The following is a 13,990-nucleotide window of genomic DNA, read 5'->3' on the forward strand; positions in this document are numbered from 1 at the left end:
GGTCACCAGATTAATAGGGCAAGAACATTTACTGGCTAAGTCATCTCCCAGGCCCCAATTTATTATTTACATGATAGAGTTGCTCACTGTAAACCTGCTTTCTAAAACTTGTGCTTGTATTTCAGTGTGCTCAAGAGTATAAGCATCTTCCTGAATCTCTTTATCCACACACTTACAATCCCAAAATGAGCCTGGACATCAGTACAGTGCAAGATGATGGGCTCTGTAATAGCCGGCTGCCCTCAGCAGTTTCTGCATCTAAAGATGTTGAGGTAGGTAGTGTGGACAGCATGCTCCTCCTCCTAAGCTGGAAGTAGACCACTGGGAAATTATGCAGTGACTTTGTGAAATTACAATTTTTCTCTTTGAATAGCCAGATCATTTGTCTAGAGAAGAAGATGAGGTAGACAGCACGGTCACAATTAACAAAGACTCAGCACTAGAGAATGGGAATGGAAGAAGTGACTGTAAAGGAGGTAAGACACTTTTACCTTTTTTGCTGCCGCCGCCCCATCAATCCCTACCCCACTCCAGGGTTTTCTCTGTAACCTTGGCTGCCTTGGAACTTGATCTATAGACCAGACTGACCTCAAATTCAGAGGTCTCTGCTTTCCAAGTGCTAGAATTAAAGGCCTGTGCCACCACGCCTGGCTTCACTTTTTACTTTTGAGAACATTTGTTTTGACTTAGAGCCCCAGCCATATTTGCCACTAATAAGAAAGCTGGAGTGATGATCCTCTAGCTTTGAAGCCAGACACTGACTTCTAGCTAAGCAGCTCTACAGTCATCTCCTTCCAGTCTAAGTGCAGTCACCTGCAGCTTCATCCTGCAGCTTCGTGTCGGTGAGAAGCTGTGTGCTCACTAGATTAGCACTTTGAATTTCATCCAAGAATTTTCTCTTTGTGTTCATAGCTTGACTGCATAAGAGGCATGCCCTGTTACCTAAGTTGGCTTCCTGCATGCCTTTCTCATTCAGTCATAGCTAGCTTTAGCTTAGAGGTAGATAGAGATGTGTGACTATTTTTTTCACTTGAACACTTAAGTCATTGTAGGGTATTAATTAAACTAATTTTAATATTTACTGGGGTTTGAGGAGGTCCCAGGAAGGAGAGAGATGGGGATAATCCGACAGAGCACACACATAGCATTTAAGTGTGCTGTTTGTACAGATGTGGTTCACATGTAGCAACACCGGTGATCACTGGTCACAGGTGACCACAGATAGAATCATTAGGAGGAGTTGGACAGTGATTAATATGTGGTTACCACAGCCTTCCGTTTGCTAATAAAAAGCATTGTTTTAATGTTTTGTTTTCTGTTGTTATAAAACAATGCCTGTAACTGGGTAATATATAAGGAAAGGAGACATTTTTAGCTGAAAAAGCTTTAGAGAATGAAGTCTAAGCTTGATCTATTTGGACTCTGGTGAAGACAAGGCTATATCCCATCGTGGCAGGAGTATTTATCAGAAATGGAAAGAATGCAAGTAGGTGAGTGTCATTGCATGGAAAGACTGGAGCAAGTTAGACAAGGTGTAGTCTTGTCATATCACCTCACAGCAGAACTAGCCTGAGTTCCTTGAAAACTACATTAATTGATTCTCGGGCAGGGTTCCTAATGATCCAGCCACCTTACACTACACCACACCACCCACCGAGCTTCAACCCACACATGTTAGGGTGTGCACGCAAGCCATAGAATAGTGTTTGTAAAGTCTGATAAAGCAGAATGTATCTGTGCACATAAACTGCTTCAGTGTATCTTAGTTTTAATTGGTAATGTAGTATGTGGCACATACTACCCTGCTTTATCTTGCTGTTTCTTGTTAATCGGCATTGACAGATTATTTTGAATTTTTTGGTATTGCAGATGGTGCTACACTGATTATTTAGATGTGAATATTCTCTTTTAGCATATTACTCCCTAGCTTCTCCTTATATCCATTCCTGTTCTACTAGAACTTTCTTTCTGACTTACCTATTCCATTCTGTTCATTCCTATGGTATCTAATTAGGTATCTAATTCAGTGTCTAGTCTATAATAGAAATAAAAGATAAATATGTTTTGGTCTGCATTTTCAAAGATTAGTGAAAGCTTGGCTAGTGCTTTATAGCAGTAATCCCAGGACTTGAGGCTGAGGCAGGAGGGGAGTTCAAGGCCAGCTTGAGCTATGTGGCAAGACCCCATCCCCCAAAGCAAGCAAACAAGTAGAGCTATTGAAGACAGTCAGGTATGACTATGAATCTCATTGTAGTTTGCACAATGAAAAAGGCTCAGAAGCAAGCAAGGAGCTCTTGAAAGGGACTAATGAAGGAGTCCTCATTTTAGAAACAGTTCTCATGACTGCCTTCTTGTTCTGTGACATTGCTAGCCTTACATTCCTATGTAAGCATTCAGTATATATCAACAAAGTTTGTTCAACCAGATCTAGACAAAATAGTGTAAGATATGATTCATAAGAGAAGTGTTGATGGAGTTTGGTGATGCATATAACCCTGCCACTCTAGAAATTGCAACAGGAGGAGCGCAAGTGGGAGTCAGCCTGACTACACACTGGAGCCTCACTTCAAAAACTAGCAAAGGGGTGCGGGAGAGGGGGGACAGACACAGATGTCTCTTTATTGCTCTTTATTGATGTTGACTCTTTTATTTGTTTCAAGCTCTGACACAGACCTTGGAGATGAGAGAAAACTTCCAGAAGCAATTGCAAGAGATCATGTCAGCAACCTGCATCGTGAAGACGCCTGCTCAGAGGACTTGCCTGTCAAGAAGCAGTTGTAATAGTGCTTCTTCAACTCCTGACAGTACTCGCTCTGCTCGGAGTGGACGAAGTCGAGTCCTGGAGGCACTCAGGTTTGTGCTTGTCGGGCATGGGTTCAGAGGACGAAAGCTCCTGAGTGTCACTTGGATTGGTGGGCTAGGCTACACCATTTGTTGTTGTAAATTTTTTAAATAAAGCAGAAATTTAGACTCTTAAGACCTATGAAGGGGTTAATGTTGGGGCTTTAACTCAAACAGTATGTGTTAATATCCCATTGTCATCATGGTTTCATCCTCTGCTGGCTGGGTGCTCCTCTCTTCTTGCTTAAGCACTTGTACAGTTCTGACTTTGAGGCTTAAATTTTCTAGGATCCACTTTTCCATATGAAGTACTCAGTGGGCAGTCAGTCCACTCTGTTCCTTAGCGTTAGCACTAAACACTAAGGGTGTACGTAGTACTTAGAACAGTTTTTTAAAATGTATTAGTATTCTGTGTATGAGTGTGTGATGTATGTACATGGTGGTGCATACCTGTAATCCCAGCACGTGGAAGCTAGAGGGAGGAAGATTAGGATTTCAGGATCATCCTTCACTATAGAGCAGATGGGGGCCAACCTGGAATACATACCTAACTTTAAAAGAAAATTTAAAGTGCTTTTATTAAATCCAGTGACTACAGTTTTCTAAACATTATCATGTTTCCCTAACTTGAATTAAGGAAGATCCCATTTTTATATGTAGCAGTTTTTAGAATTTAAAAAAAAATTGATTTTTTTTTTTTTTAAATATAACTAGACGGTCACTTTAAATTTCCAATAGGCTGGAAAGATGGTTGGTTAACACTGGCTGTTTTGCAAGAGGGCCTGGGTTCCGTTCCCATCACCCACATGGCAGCTCAAGATTGCCTGTAACTCCATCTCCAGGGGATCTGACATACAGATATATATACAGGCAAAATACCAATACACATAAAATAAAAATAGAGCCACACAGTGGTGGCACAGGCCTTTAATCCGAGACAGGCGGATCTCTGAATTTGAGGACAGCCTGGTCTACAGACCGAGTTCCAGGACAACAAGGCTACACAGAGAAACCCTGTCTCGAAAAACCAAAAATAAAGGAAAGTAAAAATAACAAATCATTTAAAAAATTTCCAGTAGGTAATTTAAAAATAAATTAGTTGGCTGTGTTGGCGCGTATTATGCTGGCTTAGTTTTTATCAACTTCACACAAGCTAGGGTCATCTAGGAAGAGGGAACCTCATTTGAGAAAATGCCTCCATCACATTGGCATGTGGGTAAATCTGTGGAACATCTTGAGTAATGATGGATGTGAGACAGCCGAGCCACTGTGGGTGGTACCTCCCCTGGGCAGGTGGTCTTGGGTTGTGTAAGAAAGCACACTGAGCAAGATGTGAAAAGCAAGCCAGTAAGCAGCACTCTCTCTGGTCTCTGTCTCAGTTCCTGCCCCCGGGTTTTTGTTTGAGTTCCTATCCTGACTTCTCTTCTCAATGGGTTACAACTGTAGCTGAAATAAACCCTTTCCTTGCCAAGTTGCTTTTGGTCATGTTGTCTTATCACAGCAGTGGAAAGCAAACTAGGATGCATGCTTAAAATCTTAGCACTTGGGAGGTAGAAGCAGGAGGGTTACCTCAAGTTTAAAGTTATATTCTCCATAAAGAGACCCTATATCAAAAAAGAAAGATGTCTTAGATTGATTTATTCAATAAAACTATGTATCTCTACTACGCACTGATGTTATGACTTTGATTCAGTAGTGACTTATTTAAAATTGTCTCTTTTTATTTCTTAGGCAGTCTAGACAGATAGTGCCTGATATCAACACAGAGCCCTCCCAGAATGAGCAGATCATTTGGGATGACCCAACAGCAAGGGAGGAGAGAGCAAGGCTCGCCAGCAACTTGCAGTGGCCTAGCTACCTCACACAGTATTCTGAGCTTCAGGTTGACCTTAAAAAACTGGATGATTCTCCTTCTCGAGAGCCTGTATGCCGTTCAGAAATTGCTGAGCAGGGTAATAAGGAAAACTTGTTGGGTTGAACTATATGCATGTTGACCTCATAAAGACACTGGGATTCCCTGTATTGCACATGCAAATGAAAAATTGACTTTAGTACTGTACCAATCAATTGAAAAATGTTTTCTGATCCTCACATGTAGAAACTTAGGGTAAGCCATTTTACAAACATGACTCACACAGTAATTCTTTCTTTCTAGCCTTTTTTCTTGTCTGTTAGGTGGTGGTTGCTTTTTCTCCCTATAACTCATTTTTATTTAGCTCTCTCAATCCCACCAAGCTTATACTGTGTTTGTTCTTTGACTTGTGTGGTTCCCTTTTCCCCGTTCTTCATACTGGGTGGTTGGTTATCTTCCTGTGCTGGATGAAAGGAAGGGCTCCCGAAACCCAGATGACACACGTGCCCTTTCAGAGTTCATTAGTTGACTTCTCTCTTCTATATGTATTGCTTGTTTTTGAGGCAAGGTTGTGCCCATGCAGGTCTCCAAACCTGAGATCCTCATGTCTCAGCCTCCCAAGTTGCCACTGTCACAGGCAGATATCACCATCCTATCCCCACCTCACCCTTTGTATACTTTTGCATTGCAGAATTCATGGGTCATTTTATTTTGACCAAAATAAATGAGAATATTCTCTAGAATTTGCTCTAAATTATATTTGTACACTATCACACTGTATTGTTTCCCTTACCCTTAGTCTTATGTGTGACCGAAGCTCCAGAACATCCAATCTCTGAAGAATCAGAAACTCCAACAACAGATAGGCATCTAATGCCTGTGCCTCAAGCCCTCAGCACTGCTTTCCCCCCAAAGAAGTCACCTGTGACTCCACAACCTATTGACAAGGTTTGTTGATCCTTGCTATGGTAATGTTGACTTTCAGTGTGGTTCTTACACTGGAGTGGGAATTTGTTCTCTGTATTAGACTCATCATTACTAAAAATTGAATTTTTTTGATTGAATTACAGTATATATATTTGGTACCTTAAAAGAATGACTAAATGTTACTATAAAATAGCTGTACCTGGAAATAGTTTTCATATTAATTTTTTCTAAAATAAACATTTCGTTCTAGCTTGGAAAAATGGAAGGGAATCTTACAAAACTTAAAAAGCAGTATGTGTTCCAGATGTCGTCTCTGAATGCTCAAGAACGGACTGAGTACTGCCACCTGATTAAAAATCTAGGTACCAGTATTTTATGTTCGTTTAAAACTTTTTCTTCTGGTAGTTTTGTTTAAAACATGCCATTATTACAACATACGGGAATACAAATGTAGCATTTCTATCATGTGTAATGGGGAGACATTGAGAAAAGAACATGGTAACTTATTTAAGCCCACACATTGAGTCAGCATTAGGGTTTTGATTTTATACAGATCTAATCTACATCTAAAATTACTAGGTCATGGTACTTAAGAATATAAAGATTTAGCTGGGTCTGGTGACAGGAGGCTCCCAGCACTCAGAGGGGATTCCTCCTCAATAACATCACCCTTATCCCTAACCCTCAGACTCTCCCTGGCACCTGGGAGAGGCAAGCTGGAAGACCTGATATATTGTAGCTGGACTGCAGTAGGAACAGGATGTGGGCCTCCTGAGTCACACCGCATTGTCTAGTAACCACATGTTGGGAAGTCAGAAGAAATAGGTGAAATTACCTTTAAAAATATTTTTATTTAATTTAGTATATGAAAACTATCACTCAGCATTTAGTCAGCATAAAACATCAGTGAAATGTTTTGCAGGATTTTTGTTTTGTTTTTTATTCCTTTGACGTAGCCATCTGAATCTACACTAGCTTTTTTTTTTTTTTTAGTTGTTTGATAGCTCTATAGAGTCAATATAGTCACTCTAAGAGACATTGATCTCATAGCTAGACATAGCAAAAGAAATCATTCAGAAATGACAGGGCCAAGCATTGGTGATCCCAGCAGCTGAGAGGCTAAAGCAAGAGGATCTCATTGAGGTCAGATGGGGCTGCACAGTGAGACCCTGTTTGGAAAAAAAAAAGGGGTAGGAGGGGTTAAGAGCACTGTTAGAAGACCAGGGTTCTAGTTCCAGCACCCCCATGGTGGCTTGTAACATCTCATAATGCCAGTCTTGGGGATCCAGTGCCCTCTTCTGTGCTTCTCTGCTACACAGATATACATGCAGGCAGAACACACAGTGTAGAGTACTTGCTGTATGCTTACAAGGACTGAATTTCAAGTGTGCATGAGTCAGCACTGGAATTTTGATTATTACAAAACCTTAATCTGCATTTCAGATCACTGTGTCATGGTATGCTAAAGGCAGGAATGAGGGGGTGATAATATGAAGTGAATGTTACTTTTACATATCTATATGTCAGCGTTTTTTATTAGGTTGTTTATTTTATATAAGTAATTTTAAAGCACAGTTGAGATGACAATGATCTTCTAGAAAGATGGTAAGAAACCTAGTAGAGGGTTTTCCTGTGTATTCATCAATTGTTTTCTCTAAACAAGGTGGGCTGGTGATTGAGAAGCAGTGCTCAGACCCCAGGTGCACACACATGGTTGTGGGGTACCCATTGCGCAATGAGAAGTACCTAGCCTCCATGGCAGCTGGCAAGTGGATACTTCATAGCACCTATTTGGAAGCTTGCAGGACAGCGGGGTGCTTTGTGCAGGTGTGTATTCACACGCTTAGGAAGGGTTATTCTTTTGGAAATGTTGTACAAGATCCCTGATCATACAGTTATGCAGGTAATTGAAACGACCACATATAGCCACCATGTATAAGGATCTCAGCAACAAAACAGAGTTTACAGGCTCAGGTTTCTTTAGTCACGTTCCTTTTTCTTAAATGTTTTGCTTGGCATTCAAAAATGAGTTTCATTGTGGCCTGCTAACTTTTTGTTATCTAATTTGTCAGTGTTTTTTATTGAACTTATATTAACATGACATATCACGATATCTCATTGTAAGCCTTTTTTTTACTGTTAGCTCATTATATACTAAACTAATTGTCACAAACAGGCCAGCACAGTAGATTCTGAAGTTTCCAATCTGAGTTCCTTGAGAATTGTTTTAGTTCATGCCTTCTCTGACTGTGTTCCCATGAAGCCAAATATCCTGAATATTAATAAGTTGCTAAAATACAGCTCTCTGGCCAAGGGGTTTGATTCTGGGAAATGAATTTCTGGTTTTAATTAAAAGCCAGCTGTACTCGATTATATGTAACAATTGAACATCCAGCTTTGATCTTAATAGACCGAAGGCTTCTTAGAGCTAGAAACCTGTACAGAGCACAGTGTTCTCTGTTAGAGGAACCAGAAGTTCACTGGCCTGATTTTCTAGGAAGAAGATTATGAATGGGGCAGTAGCTCCATACTTGATGCTCTCACTGATGTCACTGAACACCAGCAAAAACTGGCACTTGCAGCAATGAGGTGGAGGAAAAGAATCCAACAAAGACAAGAATTAGGCATTGTTGAGGTACGGACCTATATACTTACGTGGTGACTATATAGATACTACAAATAGGATTCAGTGTTAGGACTTTTGTTTTGAAGAATATGCTTGACCAAGTAATTCTAATTATCTTTTATTCTTTAATTGATATTTTGTTGTGCATTCTATGTTGAGCTAAAATTTGTGTTGTAGCTGTGCAGGTACCACATGCTTTTAATTCCAGCACTTGGGAGACAGAGGCAGGAGGATGTCTGTGAATTCCTGGGCTCTGTACAGAGATCTTGTCTCAAAAAACAAGAGTATTTATTATGTTGCACAGTGAGATATGGGTCTTCTAAATGTAATTTGTCTCTTCAGGATGTAGCATCTGGAATAATCCTAAACTGAGTCCACAGATTTCTCCCAAAGTCTGTATCCTTTGAGTAAGAATATTATTTCCTTAACCTTCAATTTTTAAAATTTTGGTTCCACATACAGAGAAAACATATTATTTGTTTTTCTTGGTCTGGCTTACTCAAACGATGATCTCCAGTTCTATCCATTTCCCAGTGGGTGACATGATTCCATTCTTTTTTATGGCTATGTAATACTCCACTATAAGTACTATATATTATATGACAGCATTAAGCAATATATGGGATTCCTCCTCCCCCTACTGTCTTTGCTTGCATTTTTTGTTATTTTCTGATGGTAGCTATTTTGGCTAGGGTGAAATGTAATCTCACCTTAGTTTGATTTTTATTTTCCTGATGGCTTAAACTCAAACAATTTTTCAAGTATTTATTGTCCACATATATTTTCTTTATTTATGTGTATGAGGAGATCAGAAGAATATCAGACACCGTGGACTTAGTTACAGGCCATTGTGAGCTGCCTGTGTGGGTGCTGGGAATCAAACCCTGGTCCTCTGCAAGAACAGTATGCTCCCTTAACCACTAAATCATCTCTCTAGCCTTTCATTTGGATTTCTTTCGAGAATTTTTGGTTTGCTTCGTTTGTTGACTAATTGCTATCAATTTGAGGTGGTTTTTGTTTTAATTACATTTCAGTCCATTGTAGGATACTCCTGTAATCCTAGCACTTGGGGGACAGAAGAATCAATTCAGAGCCAGCCTCAACTACATTGGGACTGAAAATTAGCCTGAGCTGTATGGGGGGTGGGGGGGGAAGCTAATGGGCTAGAGAGATAAGTGGAGAAATAGCACTTGCTGTTTCTCCGGAGGACTCAGGTTTGCTTCCCAGCATTTGCAAGGTGGCTCACAATCATCTGTAAATCCAGAGGACCCGACAGCCTCTTGTGGCCTCTACAGGCTCTGTATGCAAGTGATAGACTGTGGAGGACAGGGGTGAGTGACTGTGTGTGTGTGTGTGTGTGTGTGTGTGTGTGAGAGAGAGAGAGAGAGAGAGAGAGAATCTAGTCAGAGGATCCAACACCCTCTTCTGGCCTCTGCAGGCTCTGCATGCAAGTGATATGGTGTGGGTGTGTGTAGATAAAATACCCATACACGTTTTTTTTTTTTTTTTTTTTTTTTTTAAAAACTGACAAAAAGTTACTTATGGACATTAAACAAGTAAAAATAAATGTATGAATTACCTCTACATTTTCAATGTTCAGTATATTAAAATTGCATGTACTTTTTTTTTTTTTTTTTAAATAGGGAGCATTTAGTGGCTGGAAGGTTATTTTATGTGTTGATCGGCCCCGAGAAGCTGGGTTTAAGCGTCTTCTTCAGGCAGGAGGAGCAGAGGTTTGTCCTGGAGTAGTTTCCTGCTGTTCTGGGGGAGGTTTGCACAGAACATGTCCAACAAGGTTTCTGTGATGTCTCCATTCCCTCTGCTTTTTGGGGGGAAGGCAGTTGGAGGCTGTTCTTGAGTGCATACTACACAGCTGAACCACTGTGCAGCAGGAGGGGATTGAGATACTTCTCGTTTTTCATTAGGTGTTACCTGGTCATCCTGTACCTTTATTTAATGAGGCTACACATCTTTTTTGTGACTTCAATAAACTGAAACCTGATGAGAGCAGAGTTTTCATAGAGGAGGCTACTGCCCAGAACATGGCCTGCTTGAAAACAGAGTACATCGCCGATTATCTCATGCTGGTTTGTCTCATTCTCTTCTCACTTCCATTCTTATCATTGTTGTTATTATTTGTGTTATGGGGGGGTGGCACATGTGTACCAGTATGAAGATAACTTGCAGGAATTGCTTCTCTCCTACCATGTGTGTTCAGAGGATTAAACTCAGGTCATCAGGCTGGTGGCAAGTGCCTGTACTTGGCCAAGTCATTTTGTTGGCCCCACACTTGCTTATTTCCAGAAATAGGCTTATATCCGTAGATAGCCACACATCAAATCTTGCTACTAATTATTAGTATGCTCTCTGTCAACCCTTTCAGTTTTAGTTTAATTTCTGTATTTGACATGTCTAAACATTATTAGCATAAAATTTAAATATGACAGGTTTATGAAATCTGAGTAGCTTTAAAAAGTTTTACAAGTTCTTTAAAATATTTGGCTTATTATAAAGAAAGCAGAAAAACAGAGCTAGAACGAAGGTTCAATGGTTAGAGCACTGGCTGCTGTTACAGAGGATCCAGGTTTGGTTCCCAGCACCCATGTGGCAGCTCCTAACCATCTGTAACTCCAGTTTCAGGAGACCTAATGCTCCCTCCCTTCTGGTCTAGCACAGATATCCATGCAAATGAAACACTCACACACATTTTTAAAAAACTGTAAATAAAGCAAGTAGAGAGACTAGAGAGATAGCTCAGGGGTAAGAGAAATGGCTGTTGTGGGACTCAAACGTGGTTCCCAGCAGTAACTGAGACCCACCCTGCCCTCTTCAGACATCATCTGTTCATATGCCATCTGTTTAGTTTTATGAATAAAAAGAATCTGCTAGTACAATTTGCTTTTAATGATAAAAAATTAAATATTTTTAAGATTTTTTTTAAACGTGTGTGTGTACACATGTATTATTTGTGCAGATGTCCACACAGTTCAGAAGAGAATTTAATCTCCCAGAGCTGGAGTTTATAGGCAGCTGTGAGCTGCCCAATGTGGGTGCTGAGAACCAAACTCAGGGGTCTGCAAGAATACTATGTGCTCTTAACTGCTAAGCCATTTCTCCAGCCCCAAATGAGTGAATTTTAAGCCGTATACTTGCTTCATAGGTCTAAAGTTAAATAAAGTTAACATTTATTTGCACAGTTAACATTTTAATAATCTAGCCGGGTGGTGGTGGCGCATGCCTTTAATCCCAGCACTCAGGAGGCAGAGGCAGGCGGATTTCTGTGAGTTCTAGGCCAGCCTGGTCTACAAGAGCTAGTGCCAGGACAGGCTCCAAAGTTACAGAGAAACCCTGTCTCAGAAAAAAAACAAAACAAAACAACATTTTAATAATCTGCTTTATCAGTTCCTTTTTTCCCCATTTTTTTATGCATTCACATGAATCAGAGCGTGCATTTCCTTACTTAGCATGTATATCATTAACTTTGATCCAGATTTACTGTTTTCTTAGAAGAGCTATTGTACAGTGAAATTTGTAGATCACAGTTCCATTTTTATGAGTCAGTTTCCCAATAGATGACCTTGCAGTCGGTATCAAGACCATGACCATATCAGAGATCATCCTTAGACCCTTTTCAATAAACTATCCCAGCCCCCACAGAGCTAAGCTTGTTTTATTTGTCCCCAGAATATATTAATCTTAGCCTGTTTGAGAGCTTCATCTACCTGCAACTAGAGAACATTTACTTTTTGGTGGCAGGCTTCACGTGGCATAGTGTTCATGGTCCAAGTGATGGTATATGTTGGTAGCTCATCCCTCTTTATTACATAGCATTCTGTCTGAATAGAGCACTGGATTAACTTTCCTTCTGGTTGTTGATGAAACCACTGAATATGTATGGGTCCCTGTAGGGTGTACTTTTCCAATGGGTAGTGGTGCAAGTCCTGGGTTATAGACTAAGTATACATTTAAGTTATGTGATCAGGCTGGCCATAAATTTGCAGGGCATCCTGCTTCTGCCTCCTAGTACTAGGATTACATGGTATTCATTATTGGGCCTTTCCTAGAAGAGATTTGGTGCTACTCTGCCCCACCATTTGGTTTTACAGTCATTTGACTTGTAGCCGTCTCAAGAATTTGAGTTCAGTTCCCAGAATCCAAAAAGGCAAGCATGGTGGCTCGTGCTTGTAATCTTAGTACTGGGAAAGTGGACACAGACTCAGTTCCAGGTCAGTAAGTGACCTTTAAAAAAAAATGGGATTAGTGTGATGGTTCAGGCCTTCCATCTGAACATCCAGACCAGGAGGATCACTGCAAATCTGAAACATTCTGGGACACAAAATACATTCCAAGACAGTTTGGCTTACAGAGACTTTTTGTTTTTATTTTTTTAAAAGATTTATTTATTATGCATACAGTATTCTTAGTAATCTGCCTGCATGTCTGCCTGCAGACCAGAAGAGGGCACCAGATCTCATAACAGATGGTTGTAAGCTACCATGTGGTTGCTGGGAATTGAACTCAGGACCTTTGGAAGAGTAGGCAGTGCTCTTAACCTCTGAGCCATCTCTCCAGCCCCGGTTTTGTTTTTAAAAAGATTATGGTGGGAGGGCTTGGAATTTTCTAGTGAAAGATGCAGGGGTTTGGAGTCAGGTTAAAAAGGCTTTAATGCTGTCCTTATTACCAGCTAGTTATGTGACAGTGATTCTCATAAAGTCCTTTACACTTTTTACTGTAAACGGAGATGGAAACACCTATCTGGGGGTAAAGGACACACCCCCCCATCAAATCATATTTTAACTTATTTTAACTTGAAACCATTAAGATAACCACATATCACCTGAGCTTTATTCTGCCAGGGACTGGCAGACCTTGAAACTAGGAATACCTTTTGTTTGTTTTTGGGTTGTTTTGTTTTTGTTTTTGTTTTTTTTTTTAATAAAAAAGCAGAGGAATAAAATCTGTTGCTTCATTGCCTACAAATTTGAAATGTGGAAATTTTTTCTTCCCATCCTAGGAGTCACCTCCTTGTGCGGATAATTACCGTCTCTCAGAAGCTGCTTTACTCCAAAATAAAGAATTTGGGCCAGGACTATCCCAGAAGAGGAGAACTTCTGCAGAGAATGTCATCAAACGACCTCGAGTGCACTAGCGCACTACTTTAGCCATCAGTGAATGTTCGCTAGTCTTAGAAACGGTTATAGGCTGGTGATAGTGTCCTTGCCTAGAATGCATGAGGCCTTAGGTTTAATCCCCAGCAACACAAAAGAAAATTTCAGTAACAGCATGAAGATTGTTGTGATGGGTTTGTGTAGTTGAAGACATACATCTGAAGGACTTTGCTCCTGGGAACCTGATGCTTTTAACAGCTGAATGTGAATCACTGAATATTGACTGCTGTAATAAAAAGGAACTTCACTAGTTTGTCAGGCCACAGAGTGCATAACTGTTTTTCTTGTAAATATCTGAAGCTGTTAATAGTTTAACAAGGAGATAGATTTTATTTCAAAATGTCTTAGTTCATAAAAGCAACAAAAGTTACCAATTGGGGTTATTTCACATTTTCCCTGATTTCTTTTATATATATATATTCTTGCCATTTTACCTATTTTTAACAGCCTAAGCATGGGGTTTAATGAACTGGGGCTTTAAACTTAAATGTGTATATATGTAAATGTATATATATAAATTTCCATGTTTGCCAAATGTGAGCACCAAAACATAAAAAAATAAAAAACAGCAACTCA

General features: G+C 40.0%; 1 protein-coding gene across 2 annotated transcripts in view; it reads left to right on the forward strand.

Annotated features, from left to right (window-relative positions):
- Positions 1-13,990, forward strand: part of Topbp1 (DNA topoisomerase II binding protein 1) — a 48,937-nt gene extending 34,947 nt beyond the window's left edge. For both annotated transcript variants that reach the window (XM_050139146.1, XM_050139147.1), the window contains exons 18-28: positions 126-272; positions 374-476; positions 2,661-2,853; positions 4,573-4,793; positions 5,493-5,641; positions 5,871-5,982; positions 7,284-7,447; positions 8,118-8,255; positions 9,890-9,979; positions 10,172-10,333; positions 13,261-13,990. In XM_050139146.1, the coding sequence (XP_049995103.1) occupies positions 126-272; positions 374-476; positions 2,661-2,853; positions 4,573-4,793; positions 5,493-5,641; positions 5,871-5,982; positions 7,284-7,447; positions 8,118-8,255; positions 9,890-9,979; positions 10,172-10,333; positions 13,261-13,395 (1,614 nt within the window). In that variant the 3' untranslated portion in view covers positions 13,396-13,990. The remainder of the gene's footprint in view (positions 1-125; positions 273-373; positions 477-2,660; positions 2,854-4,572; positions 4,794-5,492; positions 5,642-5,870; positions 5,983-7,283; positions 7,448-8,117; positions 8,256-9,889; positions 9,980-10,171; positions 10,334-13,260) is intronic.

Source organism: Alexandromys fortis, unplaced genomic scaffold, assembly GCF_014885135.2.
Source record: "Alexandromys fortis isolate MF-2015 unplaced genomic scaffold, M_Fortis_MF-2015_v1.1 scaffold_36, whole genome shotgun sequence".
NCBI classification, from domain to species: domain Eukaryota; kingdom Metazoa; phylum Chordata; class Mammalia; order Rodentia; family Cricetidae; genus Alexandromys; species Alexandromys fortis.